This window comes from Nasonia vitripennis, chromosome 2 (genome assembly GCF_009193385.2).
Source record: "Nasonia vitripennis strain AsymCx chromosome 2, Nvit_psr_1.1, whole genome shotgun sequence".
NCBI lineage: Eukaryota > Metazoa > Arthropoda > Insecta > Hymenoptera > Pteromalidae > Nasonia > Nasonia vitripennis.
In genome coordinates, this window is record NC_045758.1 from 8814124 (window position 1) to 8834647 (window position 20524).

Genomic DNA, 20524 nt, shown 5'->3' on the forward strand with positions numbered 1-20524 from the left:
GGATAGAGTTGAGAGTAAGCAAAAGTGCAGATTTATAAAATACTTTAACTTTATTTATTTGTATAACCTAAGAAAGGCTTCATCGCTTGAAGCCTCTCAAAGTCGACTTTAAACATCTGCGTGTTACATTTGATCACGGTTTTGCTCGCCACTTTTTCACTCTCTCGCTCTGCACTTCCTCTCCCCCCCCCCCCCCTCTCTCTCTCTCACACATTCTTCCTCTTTCTCTCGCTCTCCCCCTTCGTCGAACCGCGCGCTGCCAAAGTCATCGACGAGTTGCCCCTTTCAAAAAATATACTCCATCGCGGCTCGCACTGACGCAAAACAGATTCTTCGCGTTGAGGTGTGTATTTGTGTGGCTCCTGCAGCGCGCGGCGCGCTTCGTACAAATTCGCGGTTTTTCTTCCTTCCTGTCTTCGTACCCTCTCGGTTGTATGTTCCAGTCCTGGCAATCGAAACACGAAGAAGAAGTTTCTCTTTCTTCTCTTATATATTGCACAGCATCTCGTACTCGCATTCCATCTGCACGCACAAGAACAATCAGACGTTCAGTTGCTTGAAGTAGTGCCGGCAATAAAGCGTCATCAGCAGTGGAGCTGCATCGATCGAGCACAATAGCGACTCCTCGCCTTCCGTCAGCTTCTCTAGAGAGAGCGCGTACTCGCGATCAAAGGCCCCTGTACGTTTGAAGAAAAGTGGGTGAATTAAAGAACTGGAGACGATTCTCATCGAATGCGGTGAAATTTACTGTACCTTGATCAATGTTTCCTCTTCCGAGAACAGTGAACGCCAAGAAGAGGATGTCTCGATAAATGGAGAACGGCGTTTGTTCGGTGCTACGATTCCTATTGCGCTCCAGTGCTACTCGCTTAATCGGCTCGGACAGATCGTTACGCCTCACGTATGTTATCACATTTTGCATGAACCTGCGAGTACAATGTTTCAAATTTGAGTAATTCCAACGCGTCGATATAGAAATAAAAAACGAAAGATACTAACGTTCGATCCTCGATGTTGTTCTTCCACTGCATGTACATCGGAAGTTTGTCCATGTGGAGTTTTTCGTTGTCCCACAACGTGCGCACACCTACGTGTGGACAATTGGCTACAAGTGGATCGTTCGTGGCGTCGCCTCGATTAAGCCAGAGCTCGGGCAGGTGACTGGTGAGGTTGATGCGCTCGTAGTACCAGATGAGGTTCCAGTAGACAATCGGATGCTCCTGGATAAACTTGTGTTTGGTAAGGCACGAGTCGCCCTCCTGGCTGAGCACATTCTCGAGCTCCTTGCGAAGCACCAGGGGATTGAGGTAGGGCACACTGATAGGTTCGGGCAGCTCGCGGGGTTCTTGCAAGAGACCAGCCATCAACGGGTCGTGGCTGCTTTCGCCGTCCTCGCATCTGTAGCAAAGCAAAACAGTACAATAATATTAATGAAATACTCTTTTCACTATTGACAAGTACGTTTACAGAATTAGCTGTACATACCTATAATCCAAGATGGTAACTGTAAGCAATGGAACGGTTGCCTTGTCGCAAAACTGACATGTGGTATTGAGGTTGGAGTCTTCGGGCTGCCATCCCGCCATGATCTCCTCGTCGTACAGGATGGCTGAGCAGTTATGGCATCGACTGGCACTTGACAGGATCAACTCTACCGCAAAACGTTCCTCCAGTTCTCGAGATCCCTTAGGGTATAGACACTCGGCAAGTTCGTACAACGAACCTAAATCTACGCTTACCTCCCCTTTAAAAATCGTTTCGTTTATAAAGTTTTGTGCACATGAAGTATTAATTAGAATTTTCGTGCGAGTTTTATCATGCTTACTAGAAATTGTTCAATAATATTGCTCTATTATTTTTAAACTAAAACTAAAAAGTTAAGAGTTATAACTATACAGAAAATCGAATAACAGCTAGAAAACAGTATAGAAAATGAGCTAAGATTTTAACGTCTGAAACAAAACTAATCATACAAAAATTTGCCTAATAATAAACTCTACTACTTACCGGCCATTCTAGCTGTCAACTCATTCCGATCCTGCTGCGAGCCATCCGTCAGTGAGTCGAGACTCTCGTGCGATACTCCATAATTCATCCGCTGCTGGTCCCGTTCCTTCAATTTCACCGGTGTACTCGTAGCCGAGATAGCCTCCTTGATCTCATCGAACTTTTTGACAACCGTCGTCGCTGCAGACTTGAGGCTATTCAGTCCACCCAGGATGATCTCGTTCGACTTCTTGCCGGTCAGACTTGACGGACTACGGCAAACAGGCGCAACGTTGACAAGATTTCCAAGAGTCGGGGTGGACACATTTTATCGTGACGAAATTCGTGACGCTAACGTGATTTTTATCATAGAGTAGGTTCGTTTATGATTCGCTTTATGATGTGGGCAAAGTGTGCGACAAACCTTTATTGAGTATTATTTGATAAGAACGATTTCGTGCAGCCGAATATGAATCCGCAGATTTTTTTCTTTTCAAATTGTTTTTCGACTCTTTTGAGTGCAGATTGAATGTGAGTGCGTGTGAGAGAATTGTTGAAAACGACAGAGAAAAACGAGTTTAGTATGGTTAAAGATCAACGTTTACCTGATGTAGCTGGAGAGACTGAGAGATTCGATCAGCTGATTCGTCGATATGAGGTCCTTGTTTTTGGCAAAGGCGAGTCCTCCAGTCGAGTAACGTCTATATTTTTGAAAATCATACTCAAGCCAAACGTGCACAAAAATCAAGTAGAGACGGGTAGTAGACGGCGATGTTGGAATTATTGCAAAATAAAAATTAATCAGCCAAAAAATTAACCCACATTAATATCAAGTTAATGAGTAATTTAACAACTAAACATCGAAAAATCGTAAAAAACGTAATCTAAAAAATAACGTTAGCGAATTCAATAAAAAAATTCGTGAATCAGGCAAAAGAAAATTAATAAATGCTTAGCATGCCACTAGGTCTAACTTGTGTTGAAAAAGTATAACATTAAAAATCGTACGTATTGACGAATTCGGTTACCTGGAGGTCCACGGCCAACTAGGAAATTATCCTCTGAGTTGAAATCTTTTAAGACTAAACGCTACTTAGCTTAACTATATGATTCATTGTGTAGAGCAAGATGCTCTATTTACTTTTATATCAGAGATATATGGTAGAAACCATTCAGGAATTTATCCAACATTTAACAAGAAGCTACATAACTAAACTCTTTCAAGAAATTATTCAGTCGATTTGTACATTCTAACATTGTTATTGTTTTAATTATACATTAGTAATGGATGCGGTAGAATTGTCGACTGAATATTTTTCACTACCATTAAAATGTAGGAGATATCAAAATACATTCTACAACACGTCAACACTTAACATAAATCAACACCTACGACAGTTTTTAAATGAACATGAAATTTCCTAATGCTTTCCACCGACAAAATCTCTGCCATTCGTAATGCTCTATTAAACTATTTTGTTGTTGCTATATCTCTTACCCGAAGCTGAGCTTGAGACTCGAACCAATGCTTGATAGGCTTGAGGTCACACTGTCTTTATTCTGAGCCCAAAGACTGCCTAGCTCCAGGCGCTCACGTTCACGTTCCTGCTCGGCTTGTTGCACCGAGTGCGGCATCGTCTCACTGCGCTGCAGATGTCCGCCCACGCTCGCGCCTCCGCCAGCTTCCTCCGCTTGGTGGAACGTTGCGCTTCGTGGCAGGATATTACTACAAGATGAAAAAGAATCATTGTAAATTTTCATTTCTACATGAGAATTCCTTTTGTTATTAAAGCATTGTTTTTCGCAACGATATTGTAATTTTCTTCATTGCGTAATAACTCTGCGATCAGTGCACACTTTTTTTTTAATCAAATTTGAATAACATCTGCATGACAAGTTCTGTATGATAAAGTATGCTAATTTGCGATACGAAAAAAATGACGATGAATAATTCATGAGAAATGAGAATGCAAATACTTTTCATTCGCACTACGCACTTGCGAAATAGTAAAGGACCACCAGGTCTGCTGTCCTCGATAGCGTTGTTCAACACCGTCAGCGTGCTCGTTGAGCAATTCGAGTCGTTCTCCTCGCACGGCGAAACTATTGGCGTGTCGTCATTTGCCAGAGCGCCAAGTGGATCGTTTTCAGTGACGGGCGTTCTTACTGGACTCTTCACCGGAGATTCTATGCTTCTTACCAGTCTAGAATAAAAAGAAATCCTTATGATGTATGCACGTATAAAATAGCGTGAAAAAAACTAGATCCAGATTTGGAAAAAAATATTTACCGAGGATCACTTGGCGAACGATCAAGAGCCTCTGGTTGCGAATCAGAGAGAATCGCTGTGTCCTTGACTATGCTATTTTGTCGGGGAAGATGCTTTTTTTCTTTAAGTCCGAACGTCGGGAGATCTGGTATTGAACTATCTTTTAGAGCTGCGAATAATATCATAATTTTAACGTCACACGTTAGATTACATATAAACATTATAGAAAAATGTTCTTTTTATAAACATTTCTTACAATCGCTATGTGCAGTCTCGGTGTCCTGTGAGTGCGTGCTATCAAGACTTGACCGCGATACGGCATGTTCCATATTTTGGTTTTTGAGATCGTCGGTTGAGAGCAAAGTCTCGTTATTACAACTTAGGCGTCTTCTGGCGCTCTTCTTTCCAGCTTTTTTGAACAATGCAGCGCCCACGATAACGTTGCGCAATTTGTTCCACATCAACTGGCTAGAATTCGTCATGTCTGAAGGCCAGGTCGCTTCCAAGACGGCCTGTAGATAAATTTAGATATTAATGGTGGTTTTAAGTAAAAAGTTTAAAATTTTTGGAATTTCTTAAAAACTCACTTTGTTATAAAATCCATATGTAAGTGCATTTGGTTGAACACCACTACGTTTCATGTGAAATAGTAACTTGACAGCAAGTAATGGTTGCCCATAAACTCCACAAAGTTGCATCATTGCTCGATAACAAACCTATACGTTAATCATTTAGTATTATTTTCTCTTTCTCATTTTTCTATTCCACAGTTCGCAGTTTCAAACTTTATAAGACTTACCTCTTCCATTGGATCTAATCGTAATTTTTGCATTTTTACAAGCAATTCGTAAGCTTGATGCAGTAAATTTGCTGGCTGGCTGGACACCTGCAGCATTGCTGGCAAGTGTAAAAACCATAAACTATAACATGTGTTGAGTAAACAGCGCCCCCAACGTTCTGGCAGTGCTGCCTGGAAATTTCATCCAATATTATTACAAAAAAGCAAATATAACAAATGAAGAGAATCAAGTATTATCGTATTCTTACCTGCTTACGAGCCATTCTCTGCGCTACCTTTATTTCGTGCTTCGTTCTACGCGCCATCGGGCTGCCAGGAGCTATGCCGAACGTATTCAATGCGACGTTCCTCAAATGAAAATTTTTTTGGGGACGCATAAGTTTAGAATCTAACTCGAAAGTTTTGTACAATATGGGCGGTTGATTTGGATCTGGTTCTGGTGGAGGGATGAAAACGGTTCTTTCGCTGTGTTGCGATTCGTCCAATTCCAGTAACATAACTACAATCGAAGAAAGCAACAGTTACATTCGTAGGCTTGGATAATTTTTAAAATAAATTATTTACTCACCATTTTCTTCTTCGACTCTTTCTGTACACTCGTCAAAGAAAGCTAGGCCAGCCATGTCCATGTCAGAAACAAAACTTCGTTCTTCAATGAATCTGTTAAAAGCAAGTCATTATAGCAAGCACAACAATAAAAATAAGAAATCCCATAATGAACGCGACCTACCTAATGAACATTTGCGTACGAACGAGCATACTATAAAACTTGGCGTGATTCTTATCTCTACTCCTGAGAAAAGCCTGAATATTAAACAGGCTGGTCGGATCAGTGGTCCCCACGGTCGGCGCTTTCGTGATCGGCAACAGGTATCCCCTGTATCCTTTCAATATCAGCGCCATGAATCTCAGAAAAGCGTCTTGGATCTCTAGCTCCAGTGTTTGTTCTCTCCTCTTCTGTTGGAACTCTTTGTCAACACTGAAATCTTTATCCTCGACTGTACTCGCACAACGCTCCTGCATGTGAGCATTGTTGATCGAGACAAGTTTCGAGTGAAGCTTCTCCAGAGAGTTCTTGAGCATACGCGCAGCCTTCTTGGGCAACAGTTTGTTGTTCAAGTGCTTCTTGTCATCGCAAATAGCGATGTTATTGGTGTCGAGGTTGACGCAGTTGACGTCCGACGGCGGATCGTAGAGATCAAAGAAGCGCGAGTCCACACCTATGAGGAAAGGCAGCGGCGCATGTAGGACCTCCGCGAGACCCAAAGGACAGAGCGGAATATACGGGCACTGCCATTTGAACGGGAAAAGAATCATCGCGATGGCCTCGCTTACCGAGGTCAACACGTCTGGACGCAATGAGTGAACGAGGATCTTCTGCTCAGTCAAAATCAACAAGAGGATCAACATGCAGTTGTCGGCTCCTGAAAAGTAAACACAAATCTCATTGTGACAAGAAATTCAGGATTTGAAATGGGTATCATCATAAATAAAGAAGTAGTGAATGCCTAAATTGATAAGCAGCTGACGAAAACTGGCTCCGGATCGGGGAAGAGCCAGATCTTCAGGCTGCGTGAGTATCAAACGATCCTGCGAGCTCAGCTGAACGAAGATCCGCGGACGCTGAGGACTGGGAAAAGGTATGTCGCAGAGAAAGTACGAGATGTACTTCTCGATAGGCACGTTTTGCGGCTGTCGGTTGACCAGGCCGTGCAGAAAAACGAGAAAACGCTCGAAAGTGTCAAAAAATGGCCAGTGAGATAGGATACATATGGACTTGCTTATATTTAGGGACTGAGTGGATGGATCGGTAAACTGGAGTTTTTCCAGCTGAGATTGGTTCAGTTTTTTGAGGATGCCAAACTTCTTGAAGACCTTCTTCTTCAGTTGCGGCTTGGAGGTTATTATCTCGGACGGTTCAGTTGTATCTTCTGGAAATATAGCAAAATAATGAAATTCCAATTTAAATGCTCAGAGCATGTATTCTTATTTCATGCGGTTTACATACCAATTTCATTCTCTGGAACTTCTGTATTTTCTGTTATAATTTCATTTTCAATAATACAATTGTCTGGAGGCACGACCTCCTCATAAAAAGTTATTGCAGATCCATAAATTTTCTGCGCAGCATCAGCTACTGTTAAAACAAAAGTTGAAAAAACTGGCTTTGGTTTACTTGCGATTTTTGGCCAACATTCAACAGTTGCTCCCATCGGCAAACAAAACATGGCAACAGAGTTAGGAAAACCGAAGCTATCATAATCTGTCGTTGGATACTTGTATAAAATTGCAGGCTTGAACGAAATCAAATTAGCTCGGTTCATTGACTTCTTATAGCAAAGGTAAACATCACTACCAAGCATTCCTTTGTTCAAATTCTTACTTATCACACAGAATGCATGAGGTGGACTTTCTCCTTTGTTTGCTAAAATCACGCACACATCTGTTACAACTAAGGAATTACATGGCATCTTTCTACTTGCTCGTCGATATGTAACAAAAATTCTAGAAGTAGAATTATTAACATTAGCTACTTGGCCAGTTGGTGTTTTCATAACGATTTCTGCATCTTTCATGATGCGTTCCTTTCCATCATATATCACACCTGAAAGTAAAATTACACGAATCAATAATGCAAGTAGAGAGCAGGAACTATGTTGCTGAGAAAATGATTTTACTTACCTATGTCAACAAGTGGTGGCTTATCTCTACCTCTACGGTAACATAAATAACACTCTTCGGTCCTTAAACTACCATGATTCAAATCCGCCTTGAAGCCTGTAACAGTGTACTCTAACAAACTAAATCCTTCTGGACAGGTTTCGCCGAAAGCTGGAAAAATGATGGCTAAGTCGGTGATTGGTGCTTGCAAGTTTGTATCCTTGACATGGGTTCCTTCTTGACACCAATCCTCCAGCTTCCAGCCATTCTCTCCCTTGCCCTCATTTTCATCTCTCTTCTCAATGTCAGGGACTACTTCGTCTTCATCCTGGGCCGGAAGACCAGCAACAACAAAATAATCTGCTACACGGCGTTCGTCCATTGCAAATCCTTGCTTTAACACCCACTCAGGGTAAGTCTCAGTGTAACAATATAAAATCTCATGTCGCAATCATGAATTAATGACTGCATCAACTTACATCACACACTGGCAGCAAAAGAAAATCGTCTGATATTTCTGCTTAATCTTATAAAATCCATATCATAGGTCTTTTGTAAATATCTAGGCCTAGCAGCAGGTTAGGTGAGGCGATCAAGGAGCTCCGAAAATCGATTCCCCTTCGAGAATCTTGTTTACATCATCGAATACCTCTTCAATGACGTTTACTCATTAAACTCCTCGGTTTTTCAATCATTCTGTCTATCATTATCTTCCTTTTTTCTGGCTCGTTTAAGGCGGAGCAGTCAGCAACATAACCTCAAAGCTCGTTGAGCAAGTGCTCGTCAGTGCGGGGAGTGGGGAATTCCTCGCCAGGTTTGTGATATCACTGGCGGCTCCGCTGCGTCACCGAGGCGATACGAGGCACTTGATTAAGTTTTACAACACTTTCGGGACGCGAGATTTGACGTTTCGGAGCAGCGTGTGTTTGGGGGAAAAATATTTCACTCGAGGATCACTCGATTGTCAATTCGGACGATAAGTTGTTTAACACTCGCGCGCGGGCGTGTTTTCAATGCTCCGTTTCGTTGAGAACTCACCTCACCTGTCCTCTCTTCGCTGCACTTTTGTCGTATTTCGTTGTCTACAATACCCCACTCTTGTACACTTTTTGAATAAACTAAAGTTTTTGTTGGTCTGTTGCTGCAGCAGACCTCATTCTTTCTCTATCGCTATAATACTATACGCGCGCTACCACTATGCGCAGGTTTTCGCTCGTAGGAGTAAAATACCAAAGGTTACTCTTCGCAAACAATCTATATATAAAATTGATGCAATCTCGAATATATACACACGTTTCCTGTTTGTTTACAGCCTGAAACCGAAACACTTTTCTTTCTCAATATAGCTTTTTTCAATTTCTGTATAACACAAGCTTGAACAATTTTAGAACAAATTTTTTTTACAATATTGTAATTGGATTAAAAAAATTCTAAACAAATTCTCGCTTTTCATTAAATAAAATACAATTTTCGAGAATATAGTTTCATAGCATAGGTGCAACAACGCCGTATATAGAACGAAAATTTCCCTGCAGAATGTTTTTGTTTTGCTACTTTACACCGCGCGCACATACATGCCTATATACATCTATGTAACGTGTCCGTGCGTACTCAACCTTTTCTACTGAATAATAAACCGCGGTGTATTTCTCCTAACCTAACCCGCTGTCAACAATGACATAACAGAACGTTTGCACTTGCGCCTATAGACGCGCATATGCACTACACATTCATACAACTAGCGAAGCTCCAAGTGCGCCGAAACGGTTTTTGGCTGTTCACTCTCGTGGATATCGGTGACGATTGATTGGAAAATTCATGTGATGTAACTCGTCGGGTGCGTGCAGTGTGTGTATCTCTCTGTCTATACGTCGGCACTGAGAGATCTTGGTCGGTGATCGAGATAATAAGCTATGTTATCGTTCTTTCGCAAGCTGTCGATCGGTGGCAAAATACGAGATGGTTTGCTGCCTGATAGCGTCATGGGAACAGCCGAGGATATCGTGAGGGCCAAGAGTCAAAATGAGCTGGTTTCCAAGGACGAGACGGAACTCAAAGAGTCTATTTACGGTACGGATGCACTTTCTCGCGATAGCGAACCGCCGCTCGTTTTTGGTGCGCAAAAGCCGTTTGCAAGAGAAGAGAGCTGCTCTGGCGGCGGTTCGAGGTTATGTTCTAATGCGAAAAGACGAAACCAAAGCTTTCTGGAATAACGATATTCTCTATTGCCTGCTTTTTTATTGACAGTTGATTTGCTTCAGATCTACTGCGAACGATTAAAGATCCGGAAAAACCCCAGACCCTAGAGCAGCTAGATGTCGTTTACGAAGACTGCATTGCAATTCAAGAGGCTACACCTGGAGGTGTGACAGTCATTCGAGTTGAGTTCAATCCTACGGTGCCACATTGCTCCTTAGCAACTCTCATAGGACTCTGCATCAGAGTTAAATTGGAGAGACATTTACTCGCACTCTTCAAGCTGGATATTTATATTAAGGAAGGTGCTCACTCTACTGAACAAGAAAGTAAGTTGTATACTGCATCTACTAAAGTGTCTATAGTTCATTCAGTTGTAGTTAATTGGATGATGCATTTTTTCAGTTAACAAACAGATCAATGACAAAGAGAGGATTGCAGCAGCTATGGAGAATCCAAATCTGAGAGAATTGGTAGAAAAGTGTATTCAAGAAGAGGAATGATGCATCATTGTTTGATTTTTTTTTACAAGACTTGTACATAATTTTTAATTGTTATATGAAGACTTTTAAGGTTTAAAGAGATGGTTTTTGTACATATTATCGATCAAATATTTTATAATTAAAAATTTCTAAAATCAATAACTATTTCATGATTATTCTTCTTCTTTTTCATTTTTCAAGTCATCCACTGCCATCAGCTGCGAAAGTCTAATGGATTCTCTGGCTTCTGTAGGCTCCTCATCTTCATCCTGTGAACATTAAGGTTTTTCTCAGTCATCAGAAGTGCAATAATTCGATTTTAAAATTAACTTCCAAAAAATCACCATGTAAAATTTAGCCGGATATCGATATTTAACGGGTTCTTTCACAAGTGATTCTACAGATTCAGTTAGTGGCTCTACTAATTCCTTAGTTTTGTACAAGATCGAATTAGGTAAGAAGCCGTTGAGCGGGAGTTTCGAGTCTCTGATTAATTCTGCCAAGTTCTCGGTGTCGTCTATTTCATCAACGCTGTAGCCTAAGCAAACAGAATACCCATAAACAAATTAATTATTACAATCTAAACGAAGCGATAAATATACAAGATAATGTATAGAAAATGTACCAAACAGCATTTGAAAAACACCACGTTCGTTGTAAGTTTTCACTTCCGCTAACTTTGATTCCTGGATGTTTTGAAAATCGTAGTCGGGTTTTTCCGCCGGCGGACGTGTCATACTACTCAACAAATCGTTGACGTACTTATCCCAAGTTTCCTTGGTCATGAGCGCTCTATCTTCGACTATTTTTGTTGGTGCGATAAGACGATCTTTTATTCGTTTTATGTCTGTAATCGAAAAGATTGCAAGCGAAATTATATCATGTTATATCGAGCGAAAAAATGACGATTCTTTTTTAGTTTTTGAGCAATCTTGTCGTTTTTTTTCGAGATAAAGTCTTTATAAATAATGCTGGTCTTTATAAATAATGCTGGGTAATTCATTGACGTCTATCTTCGAATTATGCTCGCAAGCAAAACGATTCATATATAATGCTCAAATGTATTCCTAGTCTGATCATCACTGTTCTCAATCTAAAGCAAGGATATCAACTTTATTTTACCTTCGTCTCGTTCTTGATAAAGTGCACAAATTTGCTTTTGAATCAAGAGGTCCACTCTTGGATTATCCGCGTTTCTGATGTCGATAGAAGCCAAAGGTATGCTACTGACTGGGCGAAGCATAGAGTTTCTATCGACAATATCGTCGTAAAGTTTGTACTCCGAATCTTCCAAAATCGTGTCCTCGTCTTTCTCTTCGAGTAAATCGTTCGCCACTACTTTCGCACGATATTTTGGCGGCAAGTCTATGTCAAGGTTTAAACAGTAATTACGTTATTAAAACTTTTTGAGAAATTTCGATCGACGAAAAGATTTACAATTTTCATGTGGGATTTTGTAAAGATGTCTTCCAGCACTAAAGACTATGTCGCCTATGACAGAAGAAAATGTTATGTGCAAAGCACAAGTATTTATCACTAGGATCTGGAAAATAATATATTTTAGATATCAACAATTTTTCAAATAACTATTCTCAAAAAAGTAGAAATATACTATCAGAAAAATTCTATACTTTAATAAGACAATTTTCTTCATCCCAAATTCTAACGGTATTATCACGAGAAGACGTTGCGCAAAGTCCTAAAGTTTCAGATGTGATCATATCCATTATTGTAGCGGTGTGATCCTTCGAACTGTGGTGCTCCAGCCGAACTAAATGCAGAAAAAGTCATTTGGATCAAACACACTTGTATACATTTGAATTTTATCAAACACTTTGATCCTTACTTCTGTCGGCCGTATCTTCCATAAGGACCTGGTGTACTTGACTATTCTCAGAACTATTCGCCATGCACAATATTTTTCTAGGATAATAATATACACTCTATATTTTCATTTGAAAGTCGAGTAATCTTTTGTCTGACAATTCATATCTGGTTCTAATTAATTAAAGACTTGCACGCCTATATTAGCTAATATTTCATAGTTGACTCTTACCCCATGAAGGATACATGAGTTATAGGCACAACGAAATGAAGTACGTAGTACAAAGCCAATGGCTTCGCTAAATCGGCGAAAATCCTCCAGACCTTGACACATCTCTCGCTTCCCAACGAAATCACACGTTTGGAGTAAACGGATGATTTTAATTGTACCACTGATGCTGTATGAGCCTATTTCACGAGGCTCAATTAGCTCTTAGCAAAAGTAACAATCGAAATGTTTTATAATTTTTATGTCGTACTGGAGAAACGTATTCCGGCTTTCCAGTGTCGGGGTTTAAAACAATGAGGTTTCCTTCTTCCGTCCCTGCGATTACCAGTATTGAAATGGGATAGAAAATTCGCGGTTCTGCAATAAATTTACGTTGCATTATCTAATAACACAAAGGTTCGATAAAATGCGTAATCATTATGACTATACTTTTTGGATGGCCATCGCTGTCGCGAATCTCGTCAAAGTGCTCGTAAACTGTGATGCACGTTACCTTGGATGCGTCGTTCACGAATACCTTTCTAAATAAAAATTAATTCGCTTCAATATTATCTTGTACAAATCAAAGTACTCGATTATTCAATCTTATCAAACCTGAATTTCATCGGACAAACGCTGGCGTCGCTCACGAGGATTTCACCAGTTTTCAGTATAATGGTAAACAGCTGTTCTGCATCAAAAATTCGATTGCATAAATTATATTCATAAAAAAAAAAACATATGATAAGATCATACTCCTGTCGCCGCTAAGCACCGCAGCCACGACATGCAAATCGTCTTCCGGCAAAATCTGCAAATTCAACTGCTTTCCACAAGAGGAGAACATTCTCACGCTGTTATCTTCACTCGCAGCTATTACTCTAGTCGGATACATCGGGCAACTCGTTGACATCAAACTCCTCGCCTTGGAGCTGCAAACCGAAATCGCGTCCGACTACAATCGTTTCTTTCTACTTAACAACTCTCACATGCGATTGTATTTCGCGCGTACGTGAGAGGCGCGAAGAAACAGTAAACCTGGCGCATCGTCAAGTAATCGAGCCCCGTCCCCAGCGTAACGACAGTCGCCGCTTTCTCGTTGACAGTTATCGCCTTTACGACTCCGAGTTGATCAAACGACTCGATTTTGTCTCGAAAATTGCAGCTCCAGACTTGAAGCTTGTCACCTAGTAGTCCGCAGCTGAGGAAACCACAGATCGACGGATGCGACACGATCAGCGTCAACTTGCTCGAGTGAGCTCCGGTGTGGGACATCACGCATTCGAACTTCAAATTCCATGCCACGACTGGGTAATATGCAACTTTTTTTTTAAACTGAATTCCATCGCATCATATGTCTAAAAATACTTACCGTTCCCCAGCTGGTCTCCGAGAATGATCCACGAGGTGGACGCGTGAAAGTGAATGGCGCTTATGGGAGCTTTGGAGGCGTTAGATCTTTTCCCGAGGAATTCCACCGGACCCTCGGATACGCTATCGGCGTCAACTTCGAGCGGCATCAAGTAAAGCGTCGTCAAGTAAGAAGCCACAAGTCGTGCAGGTACTGTCATGTTACGTGCGTAATAATATTCTAGACGTTAAAAGTCGAGAAACAAAAATAAATACTCGCATAAAGTGCGTTAACTTTTGAATCCGACAGACATGCAGTTTGGGGTATCAGCGCGGAACAGTCGAGCTGCCAGGTTGGTCCGAATTCAGGGTCGCTGTAAGCCAGAGCTTTTGACGATTCCAACTCCCGCTCCGTCTGCTCTTTGTCATCGAGCGAGTATTTCTTTCTTGCGAGGAAAATGTATAATGCCACACGTGCAGTGTACAAATCGTACGCTAACTTTCCTGCCAAATGGAAGTCGCGAGTCTGATCTGTATACACTAACGCGTCGTTTCACACTTTTGGAATGTGTAAATTGACTCTATAATTCTTTCAAAATTAGCGCTGTAAGAGCGACTGGTATACTCTACTGAAATATTATAATCTCACGACAACGGAAGAGAAGCTAGAAAATCATATAACGAGAGTGCGTAGCTTAGTCGAGGCGCAAAAATACCCGCATCTAAAAATCAAATCGCGCGTCATCGCCTCTCTACTCCCGCGGTATTATATATAATAACTCACAGTCGTCTGGTGGCTTCCGACGACGACGAGCTCGTTGCGGCTTGGCTCGTGATAGAGAGCCTTTGTGTAAAACTCGTTCTTGAGACACTGAAGCTCGTCGCCGGAGCGTCCGAGAATCCAGATGTTCTCGGCTTCTGGCTCGTGACAGACGAGGCAGCCCCGAGACGATGGCCTTGACGCGGGGAACCACTGCACGCGGCTGAAGGTCTGGGTCGGCTCGAGGCTAAAAGACGGCCGCAGCAATTTGCCCTGCATCGAGTAGCGCTGAATCTCGACGCCGCGATCCAGAAGGAGGTACTCCTGCGCGATATATGTACGAGTGTTTGTTTTGGCGGGGATTGATATTCTTGGCTGATACGGGTTTCCCCTGAGGGTTGCGAGTTGGCAGTTGCTCGAGTTAACGATCGAAATTACTTGGGTCTCGTCGCAGAAGCACATATCCGTAAAGACTCCGTGCAACAGCGTGGAAGCAGCTGGTCTCAGCCCGTGATGAATCTCCGGCTCGCGAACCCCTTCGAACACGTTCTCGTCGAGTCGACTCTTGAAGCGCTCGTTCATTACCCTCAGTTTGGCGCGCCAAAAGCACTCCTCCCTCCCGCTGGCCATTTTCGTGAAAAAGCGCGTCTTTAGCGTACGATTTCGTCGCTGGTTATACTAGGAGCCGGAGAGGAGGAGGTTAACGACAGGTTCTGCTGCTGCTGTTGCAACTCATAAGCCAAGTAAATCCAGAATAGAACTTTCATCAGCGCGCACTTGTCGAGGCTGCTCAAAATCCACGAAATCGCTTCTGTTACGTACATTGAATTTTTCTTATATATTATAGTAGTGAATTTTTGGGGGTTAGGCGATTTTCAAGCGAGATCTCTCTGATGTCCGAAACAATGAAACGTACAGCTATAAATAAAGAATAAACACACGTGACTTTAGAGGAACGTATATAGATCTTTGTATTTTTGAATTCACGTGCGAGAGTGCATCGTTTAACAAAAATAATAATAACATTTTTCTTTTTTTCTTTTAAAGCTTTTGTGTTGAAAAATTTAATAAGATGATTTTTTTCACGAAAATTCTTCAATACTTCTACCATGATAGGGTTCGAACAGTTTTCCAATAAAGAGAAGGAATCTAGATTATAAGCGTAGGCTGCAAATGCTTGAGCTTTACGCCCACTCAAAGCACGTGGAAGTGCAATTTCTTCATGGCTATATTCAATAGGAGATATCGAACAAAATTCAAATGATAAAAGTCTGCTTTTCCAATATCCTCTTGTAATAAATACGAATACCAAAGCTCGCTGAAACGCACCTTCACTCTTAGTACATAGCTTCTCTAAATTAATCTCTAATGATTAATAACGAAAACAAACGTAAATTCTCCGTGTTTACATTTCTCGCTAAGTATTTCTCTGATGGAATTCTACGCGTCTTTGCAATAATAATTGAAGCGAAGTTCCGAGAAACATAAACTTCGAAGCCCCGACTCGAGAGGGAAAAGCTCGCCGTGCAGCAGCGGGATATTTTCCAACGACTTTTTCTGCGCACTAGGGTATTATAAGCTTCTACGACGTTCTACGCTGATGCTAATGATAGGATAATGCACGAGTCGCGATGATTTTCCGTCTATATGACTGACGACTCACGCGTGTGAAACGCGACTCTTCGACTTTGGAAATCCCGTTTTGGAAGCCGCTCGACGAGACATTTGGCTGCCGATGCTTATGTGTCATCTGTTTACTGATCTATATGAATAAGAGATACTTTTGTCGAGATACTCTTCAATTTTATTTCACGCGTTTGCGATACGAATCCGTTATCTTCGAGGGGCCAATTTCGACAATTAATAAAACGTTCGTAGAACGCAAACGTAAACAAACGTTTCCGCGCGCGCGCGCGTGAGATTTCCCTTTAAAACTTTTGCTCGACAAAGTCCAGACTCCTTGCACAAACATTTATACCCCCTTGCTTTATAACAGCCACTATTGATTTCACGTTGCTTTCATGGGAATTTCGAAGAAAAACTTTATTGTGTATAATGACAAGTAAACAGCGTTACATAATTATCGTTCAAAGTCGCATAATCCCTTTTCAAAGTGAGCTCGAGCTTTCTATAAAGGCAATTTAGTGAACAAATCAGAAACCCTTATTACTGTATAACTCGTCAGCTTACGTAACATCGACGCCTTGTATCTGCCTTTCTTCATCCTAGAGTGGGGTTTTCACGTGCACGTGCCGGCGATGATGAGAATTATCCTCGGCTAAAAAATATAAATTATGTATTAGATATAAATGTATTATTCTTAAAACATTAATAATTAATGAATGTACCATTGGCGAACGTCTAAAATGTCGCTTAATATATTAAGCACGCAAGGATAAGATAATGGAAATAACACGTTGCTGCTATTGTGCATACGTTTCAGTGCCTATTATATCATATGAAACTTTTAATACAATCAGTATCCACGATATATTAGAAATCTATGCAAGTGATGTTGAACGAACAGAACGGAGTCTGCATACCATTATATTGAGGAACTGCACAGCATTTATCTAATCAAGAAGCTAACCATCGTTGGCTATTATCTAAAGAGAAAATGAATTTTTTATTTTCAATATCTGCCTATACTGGTGCGCTTACAAACTGTGTTCATTTTACCGCAAAAAATGGCGAACCAGTTTTGTTTTCATTTTCTTTAAAAAACACATAAGAATTATTCGAATTGTAATGTTGTGAATATTCACCTCATAAGCAAAGTCAGGAGTTATTGTAGGCATGTTACTTTGCATTATTACCAGAAAATAATGAACTTATTTTTGTAGCATTGTTTTTCCGATTAGGCTTACGTAATACTACTTTAACTCTTTTGTCAAAATTTTTAAAGAAAGATACAATCTTGGTAACTGATTTTCTAACATTTCCAAAGTTTTTCAAAGCTGCAAGCTTCCTCTTTGGTTCAATTCTTGAATTGATAATTTCTCCTAGCAAAATGACGCAAGATAAAATGTAACCAACTATAGCTATCGCCAGGATCTGCTTTAATTCTTGCGCATTATTTACTTCACGTACAACATTAACTTTTGACTCAAAAGAAAAAGAATAAAGATTATGTTCATCCGGTTCCGGAATCAACTCGGTTTTGTACCACCTGTCTATCAGACCGGCTTCAGTTAAATACAGCACAACTTTTTCAAATCTGTCTATGTGCATAAAAAATGGTCTCGTATTTATTATCAACCATTGCATAGATACGTGCTCTTTTAAAATTTGTACATTTGCCTTCCCATGCTTTAAAATAGACATTTTAACTGTGGCCTCAGCATCCGACTGGTATTGGATACACGTCAAGTTCTTATAAGACTTAAGTACAAGATTTTCGATGCAAACCCGATCACTTTTATAGCTCGATGTAGTAATTGCGTTTTTAGCGAATGATACTACATCGGGATCTTGAGAAGTTAGCAAAAAGTCCCTATTTAAATTGAGTGTCATAAGAGTAAGTTTGTATTTCTTCAGCTCTTCTAATGTGTTTATCTTCAATGGTTGATTAAGTTCCATCTTAATGTCTAACAATTGGTCGATGATCCCGACAGAATAAATCACCGACAGTAACAATACACAAGTCAGAATTATTTGTTCGCTTGTGGTGATGGCCTTACCAGCTTCTATGCCCATTCCAAAAATAGCATACAACATTGTTTCTATGTTCCAGAATCGAGAATCAAACTTCATCAATCTAATTGTGATTTTTAAGATGATAACGACTATTATTGTAGCAACAAATAATGAAAGGAAGTTGCTTGATAGGTACATTCGATTTTTGTAAAATATCGGTATTACAGCCATTTGAGGCTCAGTACGACGTATGTGAATTTTACCCAAATGTTCGTAATAAGGTATTCTTGCCCAATAGGGAATGTGTGCAAAATTGCCCATAATATCAGTTTTTTGTTTTATTAAGGGTTTCAGTGCCTCGTAGACACTACAAGCATTGTTGATTTTTTCATTTTTTTGGACATTTTTACTCAACCTCAGTATCCGCCATCTGAAATTATTGGCTTTAGCTATATGCTTTAGTATGAGCCCATGAGGACCAGCGAGAGTTTCTGGATCGTAACAGCCATCGGAATTTAATTGAGCATTTATATTGGGAGATGGTCCAAGCGTCATTGTCAGAGTTTGGTTACGCAGATTTTTTTTTTTATCAAATATGCTTTGAATTTCGAAGATATCAGTTACACTATATGACTTAGTCGAGTAATCATAGCTATGCATTAAAACAGTCGATGCAGATTGGTAATTATGTAACGTGGTGATTTTGTTCACGTTATCGTTATATACTTCTATAACTTTGATTGATGGATCCAAATATGACTCTAACAACGATATAACAGCTGCCTTCAAAAATTTATTTGGAACATTTTGAGAGTGATAAACGATGACTAAGTTCTTTTGAATTTTACGGCCACGTCCTCCATGTACCGAACCTTTCAACATTCTTACCAATTTATTTGAATTATGTTTCTCGTTGATTTTTATAGCGCAAATAAATACAAAAGAGAATTCGAACAATGTGAAATACTGTTGGTGAAACACAACATTTAAATCTGTAACGATCGTTGGGATATGTTTTTGTAAATCTGAGAAAACTTGAGAAATTTCATCAGGTCCTTGTTTAGCATTTCCAATCCATCTTATGTTCGTCATTTGTATCGTTTGATCGCGAAGTATGCATTTAGATAAATGATTCATCCAATCTAACTGACATTGTACAGAAATTATCAACACTGTAGAAAAAAGGCCTTTCGAGAGGAAACTTTTGGCGTTCATATTTTTTGAAAATAAATAATATAACGTATTATTTCAATTCACTATAACAACGATTCTTTATTATGACACTGATGTCAAGTGGTGTACTTCGGTTCTTCTGAAACACTAGAAGAAAAAAAAGTAGCCAAACAAGAAATGCTTTTGACATAACATGACATGATTGCATTTAATATTTCAGTGTTTTAAGTAAAATCAACTATCACTGATAATAACAAAAATACATAACTCATAAGCAATTATTGTATAGCAATGATATATAAGCTTTGATATATTGATTTTTCTTTCATCAATAGCAAAAACTTTAATCTCTCCTCGAACTTGAAATATTAAAGCGATAAATTGAAGGTCACGAAGGTAGTATAATTTTCTTAATTATTTGACTGGTAATACATATAACGCCATTTTTTTCTAAAATTTGAACATATACGTTTGCTTTTAGGACTAGTCCACTAAATTATCACTTTGTTTCGAAAAAAATATTAAAAAAAAATAATAATAATTATTTCCTTAATTAGCGAAGCTGATACTCGCGGTGATTCCATTTTCCAAATTGATAAGATATGCGATTTATTTTAATCGCGCGTGAAAAACGCGTGCAACATAATTCTATTATTTATATATTATAAGAACAAATTGAGAATTAAAAATCATAATTTTTATCAGAAACAATTGGCGCCCTCCCACCCGAAATCGTGCATCGTTGCAGCTTCTTGCGGCTCACAGCGAAGAGCTATACAAACGTTAGCTGTAAAACCAGCACCAAAAAAAACTACATGTACTACCTATATTAACATCGTCAAAAGAAGCTCTCTCTCTCTCTTTCTCTCTCTCTCTCTCTCTCTCTCTCTCTCTCTCTCTCTCTTCTCTCCCAATATATACCCTCTCGCACTTCCGCGATACCTTGCCCGCACACTCATTTGCCGCAATAAAGCTCTCAAGGCCTCTCTCGCGACCCGTCGCATGGTTAAAAAGCTTGCCGAGCAGCCGGAACGAAAAAAAAGAAACGCTTCTATAGCTACCACCTGCACCATCTCTCTTCCTCCTTATCCCCCCGGCAGTCTTGACTTTGATTTTGGCAGAAAGAGAGAGAGAGAGAGGGGGGGGGGAGAAGAGCCCACCAAAAGCACTATATAGACTC

At 40.1% G+C, this 20524-nt stretch overlaps 3 protein-coding genes and 1 long non-coding RNA gene across 9 annotated transcripts; 2 read left to right on the top strand and 2 right to left on the bottom strand.

The window, feature by feature from the left end:
- Window positions 1–31: 31 nt before the first annotated feature.
- LOC100118440 (DENN domain-containing protein Crag) lies at window positions 32–8727 on the bottom strand. 3 transcript variants are annotated; one of them, XM_032596603.1, is made up of 20 exons: window positions 8195–8306; window positions 7737–8109; window positions 7063–7659; window positions 6563–6985; window positions 5785–6478; window positions 5623–5714; window positions 5303–5553; window positions 5055–5225; window positions 4843–4971; window positions 4512–4767; window positions 4277–4424; window positions 3984–4190; window positions 3485–3712; window positions 3015–3032; window positions 2592–2687; window positions 2008–2258; window positions 1486–1744; window positions 1000–1398; window positions 754–926; window positions 32–677 (listed from the first exon to the last, which is right to left on the bottom strand). In XM_032596603.1, exons 2-20 carry the CDS (start codon window positions 8095–8097, stop codon window positions 541–543), a joined length of 4890 nt encoding a protein of 1629 aa, XP_032452494.1. In that variant the 5' UTR covers window positions 8098–8109; window positions 8195–8306; the 3' UTR covers window positions 32–540. The 3 variants fall into 3 exon arrangements, with proteins under 3 accessions (XP_032452494.1, XP_016838273.1, XP_008208043.1); XM_008209821.3 differs by lacking the exon at window positions 3015–3032 and having other exon boundaries at window positions 541–677; window positions 7737–8727; XM_016982784.3 differs by lacking the exons at window positions 2592–2687; window positions 3015–3032 and having other exon boundaries at window positions 7737–8727.
- Window positions 8501–10555, top strand: LOC100118402 (MIP18 family protein galla-1). Its single transcript, XM_031922888.2, has 3 exons — window positions 8501–9785; window positions 9977–10240; window positions 10317–10555. Exons 1-3 carry the CDS (start codon window positions 9629–9631, stop codon window positions 10412–10414), a joined length of 519 nt encoding a protein of 172 aa, XP_031778748.1. The 5' UTR covers window positions 8501–9628; the 3' UTR covers window positions 10415–10555.
- On the bottom strand, window positions 10410–15437 carry LOC103316385. Of its 4 annotated transcripts, none has more exons than XM_031922876.2 (17): window positions 14974–15437; window positions 14560–14859; window positions 14088–14217; window positions 13798–13989; window positions 13438–13732; window positions 13182–13357; window positions 13041–13116; window positions 12876–12967; window positions 12697–12803; window positions 12450–12625; window positions 12240–12316; window positions 12025–12164; window positions 11831–11936; window positions 11516–11758; window positions 11019–11240; window positions 10738–10931; window positions 10410–10662 (listed from the first exon to the last, which is right to left on the bottom strand). In XM_031922876.2, the coding sequence occupies exons 1-17, from the start codon at window positions 15163–15165 to the stop codon at window positions 10567–10569; spliced, it is 2814 nt and encodes a 937-aa protein (XP_031778736.1). In that variant the 5' UTR covers window positions 15166–15437; the 3' UTR covers window positions 10410–10566. The 4 variants fall into 4 exon arrangements, with proteins under 4 accessions (XP_031778736.1, XP_031778735.1, XP_031778738.1 ...); XM_031922875.2 differs by having other exon boundaries at window positions 13438–13747; window positions 14974–15191; XM_031922878.2 differs by lacking the exons at window positions 14560–14859; window positions 14974–15437 and having other exon boundaries at window positions 13438–13747; window positions 13798–14016; window positions 14088–14179.
- Window positions 13877–17059, top strand: LOC116738496. Its single transcript, XR_004344569.1, has 2 exons — window positions 13877–13986; window positions 14062–17059. It is a non-coding gene; the product is annotated as an uncharacterized LOC116738496 (long non-coding RNA).
- Window positions 17060–20524: the final 3465 nt, after the last annotated feature.

What these genes read in the sequence shown, in the direction of transcription:
- LOC100118440 (XM_032596603.1), bottom strand. Translation starts at nt 8,097, where the DNA reads ATGGACGAACGCCGTGTAGCAGATTATTTTGTTGTTGCTGGTCTTCCG. An exon ending in CATATGGATTTTATAACAAA is followed by an intron (nt 4,768 to 4,842) that starts GTGAGTTTTTAA and finishes ATTTATCTACAG; the next exon opens with GCCGTCTTGGAAGCGACCTG. An exon ending in AACAACATCGAGGATCGAAC is followed by an intron (nt 927 to 999) that starts GTTAGTATCTTT and finishes TTGTACTCGCAG; the next exon opens with GTTCATGCAAAATGTGATAA.
- LOC100118402 (XM_031922888.2), top strand. Translation starts at nt 9,629, where the DNA reads ATGTTATCGTTCTTTCGCAAGCTGTCGATCGGTGGCAAAATACGAGAT. An exon ending in ACTCAAAGAGTCTATTTACG is followed by an intron (nt 9,786 to 9,976) that starts GTACGGATGCAC and finishes GATTTGCTTCAG; the next exon opens with ATCTACTGCGAACGATTAAA. An exon ending in TCACTCTACTGAACAAGAAA is followed by an intron (nt 10,241 to 10,316) that starts GTAAGTTGTATA and finishes GCATTTTTTCAG; the next exon opens with TTAACAAACAGATCAATGAC.
- LOC103316385 (XM_031922875.2), bottom strand. Translation starts at nt 15,165, where the DNA reads ATGGCCAGCGGGAGGGAGGAGTGCTTTTGGCGCGCCAAACTGAGGGTA. An exon ending in GGTGCTTAGCGGCGACAGGA is followed by an intron (nt 13,117 to 13,181) that starts GTATGATCTTAT and finishes TTTTTGATGCAG; the next exon opens with AACAGCTGTTTACCATTATA. An exon ending in TGTTTTTCAAATGCTGTTTG is followed by an intron (nt 10,932 to 11,018) that starts GTACATTTTCTA and finishes CTGTTTGCTTAG; the next exon opens with GCTACAGCGTTGATGAAATA.